This window comes from Taeniopygia guttata, chromosome 2 (assembly GCF_048771995.1).
Source record: "Taeniopygia guttata chromosome 2, bTaeGut7.mat, whole genome shotgun sequence".
In the NCBI taxonomy this organism is placed as follows: Eukaryota; Metazoa; Chordata; class Aves; order Passeriformes; family Estrildidae; genus Taeniopygia; species Taeniopygia guttata.
The window spans coordinates 109366132-109389891 of record NC_133026.1 but is presented as its reverse complement, the minus strand read 5'-3'; the positions used below and the strand labels follow the sequence as shown (position 1 = coordinate 109389891).

The 23760-nt window shown below is 36.4% G+C and overlaps 1 protein-coding gene across 9 annotated transcripts in view; it reads right to left on the bottom strand.

Annotated features, from left to right (window-relative positions):
• Positions 1-23760, bottom strand: part of ASXL3 (ASXL transcriptional regulator 3) — a 131019-nt gene that overhangs the window by 26540 nt on the left and 80719 nt on the right. For all 9 annotated transcript variants that reach the window (XM_072924600.1, XM_072924601.1, XM_041714728.2 and 6 more), the window contains 3 exons: positions 19494-19611; positions 18455-18574; positions 13831-13994 (listed from right to left, as the gene is read on the bottom strand). In XM_072924600.1, the coding sequence (XP_072780701.1) occupies positions 13831-13994; positions 18455-18574; positions 19494-19611 (402 nt within the window). The remainder of the gene's footprint in view (positions 1-13830; positions 13995-18454; positions 18575-19493; positions 19612-23760) is intronic.

The following is a 23760-nucleotide window of genomic DNA, read 5'->3' as shown; positions in this document are numbered from 1 at the left end:
TTTTGAGGAAATGATGACTACAAATACAAACTTATACATGCTAGTTATATATATATATATGTATATATATATATAGCACATATGTATCACCTTTGTCTAAAGAAGGGAATAGGAACAGCTAAGGACTTACAGATTTAGCCAGCTTCAAAACTCCATGGCCTATGCACAGTCAACCCATTCTTTTTTGTGATATTCTAGGCTGTCCTAACATATTGATGTGGACACATTCTGAGCAGACACAACCCAGAATCTGTAAGCCTTTAAACATTTTGAAGAAGCTAGGTGCTAGCCTCTCAGTTGACCCAAGAAACCTGTGTTTAAATGCCTTGCTTCTTCGCTCTGTCTTCATGCTTTGGAAAATATGTGTAATTGTTAAAGCACAAAATAGAATCATAAGATCATTTGGGTTGGAAAAGACCTGGAACACCATTGAGTCCAACCATTAACCCAGCACTGTCAAGCCCATGACTAACCCATGTAAGGTATCACACCATACACAACTGCCGGAAAATTAATCAGAGTTGAGCAACAGCCAACGTAGATTTGTCAAGAGTAGTTTACATCAGAACTGTCCATTTTCTCTCTGACAGCATAAATGGCCTTGTGATAGAAGAAAAGCAGCACAAGTTGTATATCTTGATTGTAATAATGCAGTATTGCTTAATATTTTCTCAAGCAAAGCCAGGATATATAAATTGCAATTAAGTCACCAGATCTCTTTACTTACGGAACTATTGTTTATTTATTATCAACTGGGAGTCTGTGTATTCAGAGGCATGACACAAAGATGGAAGTAATTTGAAAATACTATCAGTCAGAGAGCATGTAGAGAGAGCATCAGAATTCTCTTGATGGTTTTGTGAATTACTTTGGAAACAAAAGGGATAAGCAGGGCATTGCAATAGTGGCAAAGTTTGATACTCTTTTATAACACAGAACTAGAGAAATGCAAAATGAGGAAATTAGGTGGCTATTCAATGGTTCTGTAGAAAAGTACTTGTATTGATGGACTGTTCATAAACTGAATATAAGTCAACCTTGCAATTGCAAAGAAGGTGAGCACAATACTCTAAGTTAGAAACAGGAGTACTGTCCAAAAGCAGAGAAATTATGTTTGCTCTTCATGGTGTTACTTACCAGTTGAGCTGGAGCCATACATTCAATTCTGACTGAGGCAACTCAGAACTCATACAAAATTCAAAGGAGATAAATGAGGTTCAGAACAGACTTAAGGCCCTAGGTCTACAAAGACTGCATTATTATGTGCTGCTTCTCCAGAACAAGAAACAGGAAAACAGCAATCTCCACACTCTACAGGTAGATGCCAAAAAGAACAAAGAGTACCAGTCAGAATTGTAACAAGAGAGATTCAGATCAGACCCCGAGGAAAAAGCTTTCTATCAGTGAAACAATGAAGCACTAGATTTCTTTGGGAGAGGCTGTGAATTCTCCACCACGGAACAGCCAAAAGGAGTTTTAGCCAATATAAAGAAAAGACTTTGATTTTGCCTCAGTGTAAACAAGAGATAAATTTTCCTTTTTTGCCATGTTTTGTACATCAAGATGGTGTAACAAATTGCCTTCTATTACAACATCATTAAAAGGAAAACTACAAGTGCTCTTGCATATCTTTAACTTCTGACCAATTGCCAACCTCCAATTTCAAAGAAAGGTGCTTAAGAGTCAGTCCTCGTATTCTGCCTTCTGGGCTTCTAACCTCTTCATGCCCTTTGAGTGGAGTCATTCTATGCAGTCTAACATAACTGACCATAGCTCGTAATTCTTATCTGGAAGTGCCCCTCATTTGGACAGAGTGACCTTCAGAAACACTGATTTCATAAGATAATGGCTTAGCTTGCCTGTATGCAATTAAAACCTTAGATTACACTCAATTTCTGGAACCATCATTCTCAAACACAAACCCATTGTATCTGTTACCATTTATGCTTCATGATGGCTGGAAGGACCCTTACTTATTCATTGAAAACTTTTATACTAGCAGTTGATAGCTTGAGCTGTGTTAAAAGTCAAGGTAGATACTTTCTCCCTCGAGGCTGAATGTGGCAACCCTGTGGAAGAGATTTCTCATTAAGCCCAAGAGACAGAAATTCTCACTGGGACATACTTTATGGCTGCAGAGACTAAGGCCATATACTTTTTCATACCAATATTTTAGTACAAGGTACTAAAATGTAAAACAGGACATATTACTATATGTGCTCCTGTTAGTGCTCTGTTCATGTTCTGACTGACACTTCTTCAGAAACTAACAAGATCTGCTTGCACTTATGAAAGCCTAAATTCTCTTCAAGAATGAAAAACAATCATTATCCTGCTCACTACTTTGGCTAATGACCTGGGAACCAATTATGTCAAGGAGTTACCCACAGCTAGAGTTCTCCTTGTTAAATAAAACATGGCAATTTTAAAACTTAACTTCTATCCATCTGCAAAATACTTTTAAGTGAACTCGCATGTATTTCTAGTATGAAAATAATTGAGTAAGTTTCTCCATTTCCTATAGAATACTCCTGATTGTTCAAGTATGCCATTACCTATCTAAAAGTCATTTTTCCACAAATACAACTACTATTCAAAAGAGATTGTGATAAATGGGACCAAACTAAAAGGATGCTTTAACAGTTGGCAAGTCTATAATAGAGATAATTGTGAATACACTTGGGTCAAAAGGAAAAGCAGCTGTAGTTGTCACAAAAAATCTGCAAGTTCTGTTAAACAATGGCTGCATTTCTGATGATAGTGTTTCTGCTACACAACTCAGGGCTAAGCAAAGATGCTGTATTTTTCAGCATTTAGTCATATTTGAGTGGTACCATATGGTAACAATATCAGATCAAAGCAGAGGTTGAACTAACCTTGATAATTGCAAGGAACAGATCATGTAGATAAAGCTTGTGAAAGACCACATAATAGCCAGTTACTAGGAAAGCTGTCAAATAAAAGTTCTCTATTTTTATTTAGTTTAGCTGTCATAAGACTGAAAAAGGAAATTTTAATGTCCATAAATATTTCAGTCTGATATAACTGTGGCTACTACTCATATATATGCATCCACCATCTTCTATTTATATCAATTGAACTGGGGCAGCAATCAATACTAACTTTTAGTTTGCAAAAGACTTAATGGGTTAGTTGTCTATTGTATGAAACAGAGCAGCTGATTGTATTAAATTTGATGCTCTTCACTTTAAATTTTGTTCTGGTAGATTAAAAAGCTCATGTTCAGTCATTTTTCATTAGACATTTTTATGGCTCATGCAAATTTTAGTGCCCTCCTCTGGGTTCTTTCCACAGCTTCTGAACTGAACTGGCCACACTTAATATTGAAGATGATGACTTAATAGTATTTATTTAATGAAAAGGGTATTTTGTTTAGTGCAGCCTCCCTGGTGTTGTTGTTGCTTAAAGGTTGACTGAACAGATGTTTCTGCTGAGCTGTCCATAATCATGACCATATTTTCTTTTCAAATTTGATTTAGAAACTAGAAACTGAATAACCTAGATAATTTCCAGTAGAAAATGGAGTATGCTTTCCTACAGTAAATCAAAGAATGGTTTGGGTTGGAAGGGACCTTAAAAAATCATCTAGTTCCAGCCCCCTGCCAAGGCCTGAGATACCTTCCACCTTCCAGGCCAGGTTGTACAAAAACCCATCCACAGGAAGTGCCTGTACACGTGATAGAAAACCTGTCAAGCTAAGGAACAAGCCTTTCATTCATCTGCCTAACCTGAAAGAACCATACTGAAAGTATTAACATGTTTGTGGTATTGAACTACAATAGCACACTTCAGGTGGAAATAAAAATCAATTAGTTTTTAATGTGTCCAAGGATGGAGAACAAACAACCTCTCTAGGCACCCTATGCCCTCACTAAAAAAAGTTTTACTTCATGCCCATATGAAAGCTCCTGCCTTTTGGTTTGTACCTACTGCCTCCAGTAGTGCCACATCCTTTTATACACACTGATAAAACTGTCCTGGCCCTTCTCTTATCTAGGCAAAGTCCTAGAACTGGACAAAGTACTCTAGGTATGGCCTTATGAGTGCTGAGTTAGATGTGATGGTATGTTAAACTCACATCACAATGGCATTCATGCCACTGAATGGAATTCATGTCTCTTCTCTGACCCTGACCCCTAAAATCTGAACCAGACTGTAATCCACTCTATAGAAGAGGTCCACACACATGCTGATCCCCTTGAGGGCAAAAACCACTCCCCTTTTCTTCTCTGCCTGTCTTTTGTTTCAAGAGAAGCAAAAGCTTGTCAAGAGTTCTGATATACATAAAAAAAGGAAAGAGAAATATGCAGAAAGAGGCATGTGTAATACTGGAGAGAAGCAAAAAAAGGAGGGGAGTGAATAGCTAAAGTAATTACCATGCTTAGTACAAAACACTGATGATTTCAGGTGTTGAGGACACAGATGGAAGGAATGTGAAAGAAGTAATGCAGCTGAAGACGCAGAATATTTAAAAAAATAGACAAGCCTTGCAAAAACCCACAGACACAACAGGACAGCAATTGTTTCTTTGTCTGAAGATAAGAAGCACTCAGAGGCTCATCTCAAACAGAAAAATGCACACATTTACACAATGTCATGGCTGATGAAAAAGCTATCCTTTCTTAAACCAGCTACCAGGTATTTAAAGCCAACAGAGGAGGAGTTTCTGAGTAAGAAGTACATAAACAGGAATACAAGGGAAATACTTCTGACAAGATGCAATTACCAGAGCCTTTTTGGTGTTGTGACCACAATATGTCTACAGTAACACTGAGAGATACATGAATGGCAAAGCGATACATCCAACACTACATACATACATAAACACAGCAGACAGAAATACATGGTCTGATTCAAGAATTGCTGAAAGAACAACAAAGTCAGCCACCACAACTTCAGGTCTGGGAGGTGACATGGATAGGTACCAACTCATTCCATAGTTCTTTCAGCAATTCTGATGTACCTCAGCTCTTTTTCATGGATCTCACCTTTTCACAGTAAATGGTAACATGACCCTGATTATGGCTAATTTTCTTTAGTTCTGTTTATGAAGTTATCAATTCTTTTAAGAAAAGCTCTTTTGTCATTTCTACCTGATCACTGACATAGCATGAACAGTCTGCCTTCAAATACAAAATGAAAAGACAGATTTTTAAGACAGATGGTGAAAGTGATTCTGAGTATTACTTTAGTCCTATAAAAAATAACCAGATTAAACTGAGAAGTAAAACATCAAAGAATGAAAAAGAAAATATCTACTACTATGGGAATAATTGCTTCAGACATGAGGAGAAAAGCAAGAAGCATCTTTTAGAGAAAGAAACAAAGACCTTTTCCATCTTCACTAAAATGGGAAATATGCCGAGTAAGACTGAAGAATTGCAAACATATGTTTTCAAAATGAAATGTGACTTGTTAATTTAGATCTTGTCTAAATCAAGAAGACAAGTCGGATAGCTATAGTCATTCCAATACACTGTAGTGTCAAAAAAGACAATAGAATCCAATCTGTTTGAGCATTTGAGCTCAGATCAAGAAATTAGATGAAGAATTTCAGGCGAGTTATAAATCTGGCAAAATGAAAAGATAAGGCATGTTTTAAAATGAAACAGAACCCATGCAAAATAGAAAAAACTATAACACGCAGCAAACAGTACCGTCTAGCTACATTCAAGTTCTAGAAGTAACAATTAAAACCCCTTTTTGCTAATACATAGTTCACATAATTAGTGAACCCAAGCACATCAGAACACACAGAAAAAAGCAAGTATTTATAAAGGTACTAGAAAATGCACATAAGTCTGGGGGAAAAATAGGCAAAAAAGCATATATGGATTGTGATCAAGGCAAGCATGTATGGAACTTGTTTAAGGAAAGATGACTAGAGACTCCAAGAAAGTTAAACTTTATTAAATTATCCAAGAATGTTCATATTTTGTGGAGCGTGCAGAAAAAGGGATATAAACAACCAGGGTCTATTCACTTAGCCTTCAATAATAGAATTACAGACATATAACTTTGAGCCCAAGAACCTGAAGGTGAGGGGAAGTTACATGTGAGTATCTAAAATTAGTCAGTAATTTTTGACGACTGTCAAAAATGAAAATCTTGTGTCCAATCCCTTTTCTCTAGGCACTAGAAAACACTGCCTTTCTTTGCAAAAAAATGGTTGCACGTCCTTAACACAAGAGAGAACTAAATGAAATCTGAGAATAAATAATTCAAAGGATAGTAATGTTCTGAAATAATTAGGAAAAAAGTCTCAACTTTTTTTTTTTTCCATTTTGTATCTAAGCCAAACAAATATATTGGAAAAGGGGAGGGGAGGGAAAGGCGAGGGGAGAAGCAGAGAGAGAGGGTGGGAGTAAGGGTGAAGAGGGGAGAGTGCTGCAGAAGCATGGACGGATCACTTCTGCTTGCTCTTCCTTTTGCTGCACCTGCATCCAACATCCTGTTTCAAGTCCTTGTCTGTCTTCAGATTCAAAATGGAAAGGAATGTTCTGTTCTCCATCTAATTCCTGTGCAGCCCTACAGTGGCAACACTGGAGGCACTGCAGACCGACTCATAACATTTAACAGCACTTTGCAAGAGAGGAACAGCTGGAACACTACACACTGCAGTACTGCAGTGCATCCTTAGCAGCTACATAACTTGCAGCATACCAGTCTCTTGTGCCCATATATGTTACCACTTATGTCCACACATTAGTTATACTCCCATAACACAGCTCCTAGCACAATCTTTTAAAAAGGTACTTATGTGAGGCACTTATTTTCCCATTGGAAGGGGGGCACTTTATCAGTTCTCTTTGTAAAGTACTAATAATTCTGTCATATATAAATGGAACTTGTATTGAATATGAAGTCCTCTTTTTTTTAAGCCCTAACAGCTGTGCACTGTACTTTAGAAAACTTACTTGAAGGGAACAAGAGGGGAACAAATGCTTCACGTCTGCATCAAAAGAACAACCTTGAGTGAAGGGCCCCTCACACATCAGAAGGACTTATAGGAAAGGATGCTGTAGAGACAGCTGTGGATCTTGTATTTTTTAGCTTTCACGCCATTGCTGTGTCCTACTAAATGCTCCAACTGTGTTTAGCCTTGCTACAGACAAAAACAAATGCAATAGTTCTGCTAACACCTCTGCAAAATGTGTCCTTAAAGGTGAGACATGTTTTAAGTGTGACAAGAGCTTGTAACTAGGTTTTAGAAATCAAAAAAGAACTCCCACAACATGGATGTGGCACAGTGGAAAACACTGATTCACACTTCTGAAATACAGTGACCAAGCCTGCAGAAACATGAAACCATGACACTTAATCAAAAATGTAAAGCTTCCTATTCACATATGTAGAAGTACTGATACTGAGGAGGACCTCTAGGGATTACTGCAAACAAGCAAACAAGAATTCCATTACCACATCAATCAGAGCAGCCAGATTGCAATGCAATTGCAGTGAGCCTTTCTGGACTGCCTAGGGAAGCTGAAAGAGTAGCTTTCGTGTAGCTGAAGACATCTGGGATTTTGATGTAAAATCCTTCAGCTTTCAACTCACATAAAGTGAAACTAATGTTTGTTGTTAATACATGACTGTGAAATACACATATACACCATCCATACAAATGTATTAGGTAAAATAAGTATTAACTTGCTGCATAAGGACAGAGGGTCAGCTGGGTGTAGTAATCTGTCTGAAAATCCTTGGCTAGCTCAGCTCAGGAAACAGAAACAGAATTTTATGGAAAAGCCAGCTTAAATCTTTGGAATTTATTCATATATCTAGTCTGTAAGATACCTGCAGTAAAAGTACCCTAATAAAGCTGTACAAATAAGGCACATTACAGCAACACCATGCTGTCCACATCATCCAGTAAAACCGAAGAAAAAATGTCAGCTAAAGCGAGAAATGTGTCATAAAATGACCTTCAATTACTGCACACACAGGGGTGCCAATTTAACAGCTTTTTAAATCTGTTTAGGTGCAGATGACATATGTTACATTTAACCTTCAATTGCAAATGTTCTCTGAACTAAATGCTTCTGTCATAAACCTAAAACTATTTCAGTGTAAAACTCAAACATTTACAGGAACATAACAATAAATATTTGAAAGCTACTGATTGATAGATAATGGAAAAGGACAAAGCCAAAAGATTGTAGTATAAGCAGAAAAGGCAGCTAAGTAAGATTAGGTAACCATTTAACTACGACTACACAATAATTCCATGGAGAGAAACATAAAGTAAAGCTGGAAGCAAATAATACATGCAGCACTAATTTCTGCAGTTGGTCTTTCTATAAATGAAATTCTGCAAAATACCAATGGCACATATAATCCTCAAGGACTGATGAAGTTAATAAAACAAGCAGGGAGATGGTTACATTGCTACAAATCAAGCTTCACTTACTCTCTAATAAAAAACTAATACACAGTAAGGTACCTTCTAAATACTAAGCATTCAGAATGTCAGATACCAGACTTCTTGCCTTTTACAAGTAAAATAATATTTTGTATTATTCATTACCCACTCTTCACCACAAAATTCCAACTGATGTGGTTGGGAGTAGGGGTAATTTGTGCACATCAAACACAATGGTTACCTTTTGCTGTCTTTGCTCAAATTGTAGGAGAGATAGTACGCTGATTCATACTGCATGGAAACGGAGATTTGAATTGGAATTCTGTAGGTAACCTTCCCCAAAATTACTTCTTATTATTTTAAGCAGAACAGAGTAAATCACTAGATGACATCACCCTCTGCCTTTTCTCAACGCAAGGGGCGAAGGAGTCTTTACAAGGTGACAGATTCAAACTGCATCAACCTAAAATGAACAGGCCAAGACAGAAGCACAGAACCTGCACTGACCTTAAAATAAAAGGATGCTGTGATGTGATAGCATAGTAATACTAGCACTCACCCAAGAGACAGTAATTATTTCGGGATTTGCTGATTTAGAAATTAAAGAAAGAGAATAAGGTGGGTTTTGACCCATTTTAGAATCCTTTGATTTGTACATCATGTTTTTCTTTTCATAGATCAACCTGCTACAAACCTGAAATATTCACAGGACCTTCTGCAATACTACACACCTTAAGTTATTCCTCAAGAATACTGAAGTTTTAAATTTAAGTAACTAACTTGACTATCTACAAACTGTAGATAAAAGATAGACAATTGCTAAATTTCTTTCATTAAACAAGTAAAGTTGACACAAGATGTAACTATTACTGTGATTTCCTCTACTATTTTAAGTGCTCTTCCAGTACAGATTTGGTATGGTGAAACGGCAGTGCAACCTAACACACACATCTGAGGAGGCTTTGAAGTATTTTTGTAGGAAGACATTCTCATCCTATGTCAAAGGGTAGGGCAGGTGCAAATCACAAGAGACTCAAAAGAGCCCAGTATTACCAGAAGAGAAAATGCAAGACAGAGTTAAATTCTCAAAGATCAGAAAGGTGTTAAGCAGTCATAGAGTCTGGAAAGACACACTTTTTTTTTTCAGAGCTTTCAGGAGAGAACATTTTGTTTAGCCCTCTAAGGATTAGTAAAATCACTTCAGCTTTCTTCTACTCTTCAGATAATGTTACACTTCTCTTTTTGGAAGCTAAGTAGGTGGGTGTTTTTCCCTTCCTTTTGCCTTTCGTCAGTGTTAACATCAGGAATTTGACTTCCCAGAAGCACCAACAAGGAAAGCTGGAGTAGACACAACATTGCCAACTGCCATTCATTTTCAGCAACCTGTTGTACAGACCTATTACCCATTCTTGCGCAATATACATTGTTTAATTAATATTTGAAGATTCACTGATGCCACACAGCAATCTAGATACATAGAGAAACTTCCTGCTTTGAAGGTGAATATTTGCTGAGGTAGTCAAGAAGGCTTCTGTTACATGTAATTATTACTTTGAAGTATCAATGTCAGAAATAGGTATTTAATGAAAAATACATTGTTCTTTAGCAATAGAATCTTCTAATTATAATTACATAAAAATTAGATATAAATAATAATAATTTGTGGTAACTGAAATCTCTTGTGCAGACTTTTCTTTCCATATAATTTCTATACCTGCATTTTTTTCTGTATTTCCAGCTCAGTCATATAGGTCTCCCAGGGAATCACCAAACGGTTTTCTGTATCAGCTGAGCTTCAAGGATTTTGAGTCTTTAAATCCAAACAGATTAATGAAGAGCTGGAAATATGGATATTCAATTTTTTTCACAATCATGAAGTTCCCATTATGCAGTGATGCAAGATTTTGGAGCAATCTGCTAAACAGACAAGTCTGGGACATGGCTGCTTCTCAGGTACTGATCACTTCTCTGTGGTGATGAGTAACAAGACCCAAGGGAATGGCCTAAGGTTGTGTCAGGGGAGGTTTAGGTTGGATATTAGGAAAAGTTTCTTCACCCAGAGGGTGGTTGGGCACTGGAACAGACTCCCCAGGGAAGTGGTCACAGCACCAAGCCTGGCAGAGTTCAAGAAGCATTTAGACAATACACATAGTTCTTGAGGCTGTCCTGTGCAGGGTGAGAAGCTTGACTTGATCCTCATGGGTCCCTTCCAACTCAGGACATTCTTTCTTTCTAATTATTTGAACAATCTCTACATACTTATTCCCTCTGAACCCAAATCAAAACAAATAAGATCACTGATAAAATGCATCTACCATAACTGCCAACTTGCTCCATTTTCTTTTACAGGCATTTTAAATACAGAAAATTACACAAGGCCTCATCACTACTGAAATAGAATTTAAACTAATATGTAAGCTGAAATCAATTTAAATTTTAATTATAACTCGTGATACAATTATCTTTTCTCAAGGGGGGAAAAAAGGGCAGTGATACTATTCTTCCACTTTGTCAAAAATCTAGCTGGAGTAGGGACAGCATGAACATCAGAAGAACTGCTCTTGACTTCTTCTATTCTAAGACAACTTTTCTGAGGTTTTCTGTTCCATGGACTCCAATAGCTGCCTGATAGCAACCACAACACTTGAAAATGAAAGAAAGATCAGAAATCACATCCCTAAAAGCTCCTAACTTGTGCCTGAACTTTTCTTGAACACATTAGACTAACCAAGGTTGAGACAGAAGTCATTTATTTATAATAAACACTTGCACACTAAAAACCAGAAAACCTCAACTCCCTTAACTAATGGTTTCTAAAAATGCTTATTCAAACTGACACATGCATGACAAGTTTTGGCTGAGTACGATTTAAGGAGGAGGAGTTATACCACCCAGAAAAATGGTGTTTATGACAGAAATGACAAAGAATCATTCATCATGGGGTTTTTCTATGTGGAGCAGTAATAAAGTCTAAATGAAACTGCACTTCATTAGTAATTTATTTCACAGATCACTATATATACACAAATAGCATAACTCTATCAGATTTTTATAGTGCCATTTATTACAGTACTTCACATACTATATCCACATGGCAACATAGAAATGCAGCTTTCTCTGGGGAAGACAACAGCAGCCAACTGCAGAGCAGCACACAGGGAGGAAACACTTCCGAGCCACAAGAGCAGAAATAAGAATTTTCAGACGAATCAAGGACATGACAATATGAAACAATAAAACTGAACCCCAAGAGATGTGCAGCTAACTCAAAGAATATTATCGCACTATTTTTGCTTGCCTGATGCCCCATTTGATTTAGAAAATAGAAATAAAAGAGGAAAACTGAATACCCTTGCATTGTTTAGTCAGAGTGATCAATAGCAGAGACTCCCACCAGAACTCCCTGGCTAAAATTCTCTATCCTTTTATTTGATTTTTGAGCACTACACTGGCATCTCCCACTTGTCACAGAAAGGAAAAGAACATCAGTTCTATTGTTTTCATCAGTCTGTATCTGGGATGCCACACTTCAGGCATAGCTGAGGACATATTCTCAGATACCAAGGAAAGAGGTGCATTTCATTCTCTGCTAAGACTTCTGCAAAGTTCAGGGTTATTCCACTCTCCACTGGAAAAGAATTTTCAAACTTTCACACCCAGAGGCCAAACATTTCCATTAAACTTCCAGATATGACTGGTGACTCCTGCCTTCTAAATGCAGGTGAAAACTTGGTATGCTACACAAACCCACCGAATGCTGTGAGAAGATGAAAGACAGAAGGACACCTGCAAATGTCTCATCACAACATTTGCTCCAATTATGCAGTGTTGGGACTCTGAAATAACATATTAAATGCATTATGTGAATGATTTTTGAAATAAAATGAAAAAAATGCACTGCTTTTAACTAGTGAAGCATGTTTAAATTCAAAAAATATTCTCTTGATTTTCTTGCCAAAAAACTCTGCTGTAAGAACACTGATAAGGAGGTAAGTGGCTTGTCAGTTGCAGATACTTAATTTTTAAAAATAAATTTTAAAGTACAATCTTCTAAATAAAGATCCCATGCTTGAAATGTAATTTTTGAACACTGGGTCTTTGATGGTTGGAGAGAAAACGTGATTTTACCTAGAACACTTTTTAATATTTTCTGAGGAATTAACTAGAAAAACAACAAAAAATCAAAGCCATTCTAAAAATATTCGCTGGGCACTAAGTTAAAATCTGTTTGGCAGCAGAGAAAACGGTTTTCTTAAAACTTGTCAATATTGACTTTGACTGCATTGTGGGAGCTTGAGAATAAAGACATTTACATTGTTTCTCCTATGGATCTTGTTCTGATGTTCTTTCTCAAACATTCTGTTATTAAATGCAGAATTGTGGTCCACAACATACAGCATCTAATTTGATAACAGGCTGAGTAAATGTACATTAATACAAATTTTTTCCCTTTTTGTGTCACGTTGCACTTCTTTTCCCTGCTTTAGTGGTAGACTAACTACTAACAGTTTAAGAAATAAAACCTGCAATACTGAAATGAAATACTGATTTAAGATGCAGGTTTTAATTACTCATTTAAGTGATTTGCATTCTCTAGTTACTATATTAAAAGAGGGATACTGACCATCTGCAAAAAAGAAAATGCCCTATTTGTGTAAATTAATGAGTCTGAATTAAGTGCATGTGTATTCCCCATTGAAAGTGGTAAGACTGCTTGAATCCCTAAGTGAGGCAAGTAAGTAAATTTATCTATTTTAACTACTAGACATGCTAGAAGGACTTTTTGTTTCTCTCTCTAAGAAACCCTGCAATCTGACCAACAAATGCAGGAAAGACCAGATATTGTAGCAAAGATCACAAAACTGAAATTTTATTTCCCGCCTGTAACTCTCCAAACCATTCTTCTCAACAGATCTGAGCACACAGCCATAAGCTCTGGAGAAGATATTCCTTATAAAAGGTGGGAATAAGTTGATTCAGTGCACTGGAGATGAGAGAGCTTACATAGGCCTGTGCAAAAGATGAAGAGCAGGAAAACAAACATTGACTAATTGACTAATATTGACCTGGACATTGCTGGCAGAGCACCAAGGAAGATCACAGATGAAAAGAGACTCAAAATAAAGAAAGTCTTGAGACTGAGAAGTTTATCTTCAACACCATAGGTAGAAAAGCTAATTAAGTGATTTGGCAAGTTTGAAAGATTCGCTGCCCAGTTTCCATTCAGAAAATTCAGGGACCTGCAGAGTTTTCAGGAAGTAAAAAAGCAGGAGCTGGTTTTCACAGACAAACTTTACAGTCATTCTACATCTAACACTTTTACTTAAGAAAGTAGGAAGATTTTCTAATTCTTTCCTGGAATGATTCCAAGTCAGTCAAATCAGCCTATGCAAACACACTGTAAAAAAGTTTCATTAAAAATAGAAATATTTTATGATGCTACTTACCTGCCTGTCTACTTCTGGAAGCAAAAGCAGGAGGTATTGTTGAAAATGCTGAGGTAAAGAAGCAAAGGTGTGTTTATTTATTAAAGCCCTCAGGTTAGTGTTCACTAGAATAGATCCTGGTGTTTCTATGTCAATATCCTCAGCTTTGGTCCATTTCAAATGTCCTGGAGTAAATAAACAGAAATAACTTTAAACATAAATAAAGGAAGAGAGTAGGAACAAGTCTTCTTTTAAAGTTTTTAGCTTTTACTGTATAATACAATAAGCTCTTGAGAAATAGTACTCTGAGAAGGGTAACACAGCCTTTTCTAGGCGTCTTAACAGCTTTTATATTTGTATAATAATAAAAAATATTTTATATTTGTCTCTTGAAGATAAAATATTTTTATTTTATAATAGAGACAAAATGCATTTGTCTCTTGACCTCTTATCTTCCAGTAAACATCACAGCTGACATATTCTTAACTTCTAGCTTGAGACCAACTCAACAGCCACAAAAAAAATCCTATCATGTCATCAACAATAATTATATAAGCACCTATTTTCAAGCAAAAGGCTGCTCAATAAGAATGATGTAAATCAATAATTAAGGACAGCTTCTCTTTTGCCATCAGCAGTGCCCTATGGCCTACAGAACTTGTCCCATTGAACCTGTTAAAACTACCTGTGTGAAAAGAGAGAGATCAAAGAGATGAGAATATTTAATATGTTAATGTTTGAAAACATTAACAACAAAAAACAAAAGCATTTTTCAGAATTTTCCTAAGAACTAAGAGCTAAAATGATTAAAACACAGAAGGCAGCAGCAGGAATTGTGAGATTAGTAAACAAGGTATGTGAGGAACGATACAAACAAAGGAGTAAAATAAAGACTCAGCAGAGGGAAAGGGAAATAAACATATGGCTCATGCACAGCATTATAGAATAATGTCTTCTTGCTTTACACAGTGGACAGAAAGGCTATCAACTTTAACTCTTGCACAGGAAGAAATAGATCTGTTAAGATACTGTGAAAAGAAAGCTTTCAGCCACCAATAACAAGGAGACACTGAATTAAATCCATAGGGAGGCATTACAATCTCCATCAAAATACTTTAAGAATATGTTAAACAAATACCTGTCAGTAATGACAGATGCATATCTGACTTTGACCTATGACTGATGAACAAATTAGATGACCACTGAAGATCCTGTCTGGTCTGATTTGTTATTATTTTAGGGTAATATTTAGAAATTACTTTTTAAAGTTTCTTAAAGAGCTATCTGCTTCAAGGTATCTATGCACTGCTAAAATCCTTTTTTCCCTCTAAGTCTTAACATATCAAAGTCCAGGTGGCTCGAAAAACTCAAAAGCTTCTAACCTCTCCCCCGAAACTTCTTCACATTTCAGCTTGTTGTACTTTCAAATATTTCAAAAATGGTGTAAGAGGGGTCTGAACTATATAAAACACAAACTCCATCAGAATCCCTAAAAAAGTGATTAAAAGATTATTCCACTGCTATGATGAATGATGGCATTTTGGCATTTACATGGGACCTCTCAGTAAAAATTAAAACTGAAAAATTAAATATGTTTTAAAAAATGAGAAAATTTGGGCATACTGATTATTAGGAATGTCTCAAATGCTACAAGCTACTTAACAGTAATATTAATAAGAGGAATGCCATTATGCTTTAAATTTCTTAGACGACTTATGGTGGTCTCTTCCCTGAAAATCTGTAACTACAAAATATAAATATGCAAGAAAATGAAGATTTGTAAATTCTAAAAGCTCCACTTCAGTCACAGCCTCCTGTAAACATTCTCGTAATTTTATTTTACTTTTCAGCAGCTGATAGTAACTGAATGAGACAAGAACTACTTTGCACTCAGCACAGGATAACCTTTTCCAACACATATTTCTAACATACTCTATTTCAGTACAGCAAAGACTCCATTACCAGCAAATGAATGCCCTGTTATACAGGACAATTGCATGGAAGAAGTGCCCATTTTCATGAATGCATCACAATAAACTATCCTCACCATCTGTTCCACCCACTAAATATAAATGTAAAAAGAACATAGTCCCTGAGCATAGCACAAGTTGTATGATGTATTGAATTTTAATGCCTGTATGTGTATTCTCTTCTTTAATCAATACAAAATACATATCCCCATCTTCTAAGTGACTCCAAATTAGAGTAACATTTTCCCCAGCTAGCACTTTATATACTGTGGGAAGGCATACACAAAGAGATAATCCAAACTAAAATAAGATACATGACGACAAAATCAGTAACATCTTTTGGTGGCAGATATTCTCAGAGTATGAAAAGCCCAAGACAAAGAGCCAAATCTACATTTTCTGATTTATTTGACCTGCTATCACTTAGAGAGTAGTATGGGGGTTTTATCAGCTTCTGGAAGAAATGTGTGTAGTGCTTCTAGGCCAGTAGCGAACTGTGGATCCACACCACAATTCTACTTTAAAAACCCTCAAAATCTGTTCAGAAAATCAAATTTTCTCTCCTGCACCTTTCCTCTGGCTAATTTAGGTTCTGTATAGCAGGTCCCAAGTTTGAAATCAGATTTAGTGAAGTATTTGGGAGCAGCATGGAAGTATGACACCACTGCATCACTAATCATAACTCTGAGAAGAGTTTATGACAAAACATGTGACAATATTTTCTATGTTGTTTTCCGCAGAGAAAGACATTTTGAATCCTTATATAGTTCAGGGGTATCACTGTCCACATCAGAAATAGAAGCTGTAAGACAAGAGAGAAAACTCAGGCTTGCAGCCTTGGAAAGTGAGAGTTTACTCCTCAACACAGAGAATTAACCACAAGTAGATGGGAACACCATGGGTCTACACAAAGATAGAAAAATGAAAACAGAAAAAGGACAGAAATCACACAGTTGGCAGAATCTGTTAACTAAAATGGAAAAAAAGTAATTTTATTTAATCAGAGCTCAGAAAGTCTACCAAACAATATGTAGTGGATGTTGGTCAGATCAGCAGAGTTTCAGACAACCAAATAATATCTGGACCTGGATTGTGCACTACACAGGACACTGGACCTGCTCTCAAAGCTGCTCTACAACTGCACTTTTAGCATCCCAAGAAATATTGTGTCATGAGAGAAACATTTCAACAGGTACAAGACACCAGAAACCCTTAAACCATATACAAAGCTTGCTGCACTTCATGTGTGGTGTTCCAAAAGGTCAGTAGATTTATTTTCCAAAATCCACCAAAAAAACCATAATGAATTAATTTGCTATCATGAGCCAACAGTTGATGTCGTAGCTGAAGATGGGGAGGAATATATACTTGAAATTACATATCTCAGTCTTAAATGTAGAGAAAAATTACAGGGAATCATCTAACATTGAATATAACTTTGCACAGCAAAAGCTATTATACTGAAGGAGTATTGTCTATTTTGAATAATGATGTTGGATCAACATAAAGAACTAACTATCCACATGGGACTGATTGGTAATTTGCAGAAAAATCATGTATGAAACCAAAGAACACTTCCATGGGAGGTTGTGATACAATAAGGCTTCTAGGTTACACTGCCAGGAACTGGCAATAGCTCATTTAACAACTCTCCTATGGCATTCAGGAAGTAAAGAGCCTTGAAGACATTTTACAGGATCATTATATATAAAAATAGGACTAGGCTGGATGATTAATAAAGAAAAACAATCTTATCTCCACAAAGATAGATATAAAATAACTTCTAGGATTTGGCCACTACAAAAAGCTTGTGTTATCTTTTCTGACATGGCCACATTGCAAAAAACTTGTCTAAACAATTCAGCATTCTGCTGAATGCAAAAAGTACTTTGTAAAGATAAAGAAACAGTTATGTCATTCCTTGACTTCACTTAAGCAGAGACAAGAGTCTTAGTGAACACTATATTTTGTGCTCCATAGGAAACTTTTCAAATTAAATTTTATGCAGAGCAGGAAAATCTGCCTATGACATGGAGATTTAGAATTTACTCTTAGCATCTCTTCAGAGAAAATTCTTTGTTAATTACAGAACGTGATTCATGAACCTCACTAAAAAACCCACGGAAAATAAGATCAGAAACTTTATCTACCGGCTCAAGAGATGTAGTTTCAAAATAGTTACAAACTCAACTGAAGAACTAAATCAACCAAAGAAGAAGAACCAACCAAAACTTTTATGCCAAATCTCTATATGACATGCAATAATGCAAATGAAGAAAAGAGAATATTGAATTCTAATCGGGTAAGCATGTAAGCAAATATGCTACTATCTGGGAATAAATGCACATTAGGCAAGCAAATTCACCATGAAGAAAGAATATCTGTTACACACCGCCCCCATCCCCCAAAAAATCATTACATAACAATCAGAATCTAATTGCTAAATCAACTCTCCCTGCAATTGCTTAGGTCCATCAAACTTTAAAAAGCAACCACTGAGGACGAAAAAAACTGACCATGGATTTTCCAGGTAGACAGAAAGATGTCTTCTTGAGAAAGGATCAGCTGCTGAGTTTGAAAAAGGGACAGGTAAACAGAAAAATAAAACTTTCCAAGAGAACGCAGAGTTTAGAAAAATATCAATATTACAAGATATTTATTTCACTCCTACTCACCTAAACCCGATTTTTTTAACCTCTTTAAGTGCTGGCTTGTTTGCTTTCCAGTTGGAGACTTTTGCCCATGTTTCATCTCTTTATCAGAACCATCTGCTTCACCACTTTTAGATTCCGATCCTTTGGAAAAAGTAAAATCCCTCATACAGGATCTTTTTGCACTTTTACTAACAATCCCCTCAGTACCCCCTACACCATAAACAAAACAAAAATAAGATTTAAAAAATTGACATTTTCTTGCTGAAAGGCAATATATTTTCCTGGTCACAATACAATTCCTCCTCATCAGAGGTATTGGAAGTAAAAGCTCAATAAATCAATTAAGTGCTGAAAACTAAAGTTTACTGAACGCTGCAGTCAATAAAAATGTTCAGTGATCTAATAAAAATAACATAGTTCTCTAATGCCCAGGAGATATTTTAAAAAATATTTTAACCTTAAGTTATGGGGCAGTAAAGCAACCTAAGGCTGAAAAAAAAGATAATTTCTTTTTGAAGAAACATTTAAAGAAAAGATATGTTCAGAAATACAATTGTCAATTTGTGTTAAACATAGACACAGAAATCTCTTAAAATGAAGCAACTTCACCACCAGAGCTAAAGGTCAAGGTTATGCTGCAGTGATAAGCATGGTATAAGAAGAAAAGCTAACAAAAGGATTTGAGTATTGCAATGCAGAACTGAGACACAAATTCACGTTCACGGAGAAGCTTGCCTTTCCCCCCCTCCTCCTTTTATGGCATTGAATACCAGCATGTGGTCCTCCATTAGAGCTCCAGAGCCAAACAAAATGTTACTTTGCATTCCTTTAAAGCTGCTGCTATTACCAATTGTCATTTTACTGTGTGCCTTCAGTTCTTTATTAAAGGAAAATCTCCATCCTTGAGACACGAGTCTTGATAAGGAAATAAAGACGTTAAACAAAGCCACCCAGTGGAAATAGTATTTCAGCAATTGCAAATTCTGTACGCTACACATCTGATTCAGAGGACGGCTCTGAGACTAGAGCTGATCTTGCAAACGGTCCTTTAGCTATTTACCTGAAGGTGAATCCGACTGCTCATCGGACACCTTTAATGGTGTCAAAACAACACGAGGAACAGTCTTGTTTACCATCATTGAGACTCCATTTCTTCTTTTCTGCTGTTGTCTCAAAGCCTACAAAAACGATAACAAAACATAAAACTGTAGCAAAAAATAATGCTTATAAGTGAATTACACACATTTCTCTACCCTTAAACTGAATCCCTTAAAATAAGCATAATTTACACAGCTACTGACTTGCCAGACTTCACACTCGTCCTCTTTATGTCATTTTCTTTTAAAATACAAAATCAGCCTTTTTCTCCTTTTTTTTTTTATAGAGAAAAAAGATGCACCTTAGATCATTTTCCAATCCAGTTTTGACAACAAAGAAGCACGTAACTGTCTGCTCTACCTTAACAGCACAACATGATAACCCATGAAATGTGAAACTAAGACTTCCAAAAAAAAAAGTAAATCCAAAATGTTTCAAAACCAGAATAAAAATATATATGTCTGCACATCTCTCGCAGGTGCATCCTCTCCAGTATACTGCTCAGTCAATCAAGTTAACACAGAGTGTCATCAGTATGTACAGCATGTAAGGACTACAGTATTGATGCACTCACTCAGCCGTGAGTAGTGCTGCACAAAATCACTGAACATGGCAGGAATCATTTATTTTCGTGAAGGGAATCAGTCCTAATCTTGGAAACCTTGCAGCATTTGGCTTCTGTCTGTTTGACTTTGGGCATTAACCTTCAGAACACGAACATGATGGTGTTCTGGCAAATCTGGGGGAAAATGATACACGAATAAATCTCTACAAATGGTAGTGCTTTGTGTTTCATAAATGTATTGAATACAGGGCTGATAATGTAATATAAAATATCTACAGATTAGAAAGAGCAAATACCCATCAGACTGTTTCATATGGAAGATGATATCTCATTCAAAAGGTCTTAAAACATAAAAATATGAATACCTGCCAATTAATACATCTGCAAGCATTAAAATTCTGGAATTAATCAGAATGGGCTGGGCTTAATACAGATCTCTCCTAGCCTCCTGTCTATTTTTCTCCATTCTTACTGTGCACTCTATTTTTACAACTGTGATTTGTGTTCTCAACTTGGGGGATTTATTAAAGTAATACCATATCAACAAGGAACATATTTGATATGAATTATCCCTATAGGTTTATGAGCATGAATGACTGATGCTCTATAAGGTTTAAGTCTGTAACTTTAATGGATTGTAATACCTTTCCAAATTGTTCACACAGCTAAATAATAGGGAAAAAAACCTCTGAGAAGAAAGAAATCAATATTGGTCTATTCCTCTAAATAACACTCTACACAGTGTAAAATACACCAGGCCACATAGAAGCTATTTCATGGATTAACCCATTTTATTGTACTTTTGAAAAAACACGTAAGCACTGTGCAATAAAAAGCAAATTAGAACACTTGAAATCAAACAAAGAGAGGAAGCTGGTCAGATCTGCACTGAACCAAAGAAACAGCAGAAAGCCATAAAGAACAGCCAATACTTCAAACATTTTTGAGACAAATTTCATACTGGTATCGAGCAAGCACAGCCAGACTTGTGGACAGAAAATTCCAAAGTGTTAACATTTCTCAAAAATTCCTCAAAATTCCAAAAATGACCCTGCAAAACTAAGTGTCAATTCAGGTGATCCTTAATTAACAGCAATACCATGGAGACAGTGGGAAACAGTTCATTAAAAATTAACAGAAAGACTGGCAATGTCTGCACCACCAATACACCAATATAATCACAACTTCATATCATGGTGCCCCACAGTCTGATTGGCCTCACGTCATCTTTGTCAAGCAGATTCTTTGTCCAGATTCTTTGTCAAGCCTTGCAGTTGATTTTCAATGCTTAGACTGAACTCCCATGAGGGAGAGAAAGAAGCCAGCAGTGTATCCACCACCAGTGACAGGCACGCAGTGTTTTTACACCTCAGGTGACACAAGCGCTGCTGGAGCGAGGGCAGCGGTACCCAGTATTTGTCAGAAGCACCACTTACCTTCTTTTCTGTTACTGGCAGGCCCCCTGTAGTCCTTAAGCACATATTTATGCAACTGATCTGGCATTTGCCAGATGCCAGGAGCACAGGCCAACTCATGCCCATGGAGCACTAACGCAAGACACTCCCTGCACAATCAGATGAGGAAATACAGCTGGGAGCAGACAAAGCCACCGGAACTATTAACTTTGAGGCATAGCACACTCCTGGAGCTACAGCCTAAGCAACTCTATACACAAGGGTCAAACAAAAACCTTAAAGACATCATTTCCCTTTGACAAACATTTGTTTTTCAGGGTTTCTTTTACCCTAACATACATTGATTCGCTGCCAGTCTCTTCCCCAGCTCCTCCAGTTTCCCAGAGCAAGAAACTGATCACTAAAAAAGGCCCAAGTTAAATCTGAAAATCAAGCTGACAGTAGAGCTACACACACTGAAGAACAGGCTGTAGAACAAAAGAAAAAAAAAAAAAAAGAAAACAAACCCCAAAACCCAACCCCGCACAATACGGATGTTAAATCTATGTAAAACTTTTAACACAAAATTAACGAATTACCAGTGAATTACCTTGTGTACAGAGAATAGACACATAACCTTCCCTACAACTCTCTGTTTTTTCATTCATCAAATGAAAGATATAAGACAGGGGAAGAGGGTACAAAGGTAACAAGTAAATAATCTAATATATGATTTGCAGGCTAAAGAGATGGCTGAGATTCTGAGCAGAATCTCTTGCTGTGATATGCCTAGCTAATCACAACAATTTTGTGTTAATTTCTCCTCTGAATTTGAAGCTGCAGGATCTCAAATTTTTGGACAGACAAGTCTTTGCAAGACAACCCAGCAGCGGGAGAAACTGCTGACTGACACCCAGTTACAAGGAAAGCCAAACACCAGAAGGAGTTAAGTATAAAAGACGGACAATCTCTGTAGTCTCCACTGAGGACAAATATATAACTTCTCTATACCTAGCCTGAGGGACATTCATTTTAGAATACAAGACTACTGCAGGATAAGACAAGAATCTTGTAACCCAAGATTAATTCTACTTAGCTGGGAAGTCAATGAGATTACTCCAAGTGAAACATGCACCAAATGCCTGCTATACTGAGCTTTAAGTGCTCCAAGCTAATTTAGTGCTTTCCTAGTCACCATGACCAAATAAATCAAATTTGTAACTAGCACTGAAGAAAATGAGAAATGTTGTAACTTATTCCACGGAAAAATGGTTCCAGATATCACTGTAGATACAGAAACAGTTACTAACACATAATATGTTGTCATTTTCACGGACACAACCTTTTCTATCTCATCCATATTTAGAGATATATAACCTCCTAGCTGGACTTCCTACAGAACTGCAAGAAACAGATTACGATTTCACCAAATGGTAAGGTGTCATTTTCACTATGGTAAATTAGAAAAAAACACATGTAGTGCATATAATAGCTTAAATAAAGCATATTTTTCTTTAATGAGATGCTATGTTTACATTTCAAATGCATTCAATCACTTCATGCTAAATGCTTGAGTTTAAAAAGCTGCACGTTTTAAATACCTAGAACTGATCACTGTTGAAGTATTCTATAAGGCATTACTACCAACCTATTTGTACAACAAATAAATAAAAAACTGAAAGGAAATGAAAGTTCATGTAATATACAAGTTAAAACATTACAAGCTCTCTTAAAATTACCACCAAAATATAATACTTACATCCAGCCTTTCACAAGCAGATTTGCAAAGGACATCTGTGAACCTCTAGCACATAATGAGTATGGAGAATTCCCAGTATTCCCATTCATAAAAATGAACCTGTGACCATCTGTTGAATAACACTGCCATGGTCATTATACAGTGCTTGGCATAATTATTTGGTTTAATGAAGTTATTTTTATTGCCAAAATCTTTAAGTAAACTATCAATCCATTTTCATCCAAAGAATTCAAAATAAAATAAAAATATGAAAATTAAGAAAACATAAACTCTGAAGATAGATGGCAAAAGAAAAACACCATGAAACTAGCAGTGAACTTCTAATTCCAAGTGGGTTGTTTTAAATACAGAGGTGACAAGAGCAAGGTTCCTTCTGTTTTTCAGGGAGTTTCTATCCCTAGTGGAGTATAGCAGTATTTTGGAGGTTTCATGAATGCCATTATATGCTCTCAGAAATAGTAATTTCATCTTTAGTTGATCTTAACACAGGAAAGACTTCTTCACCTATGTG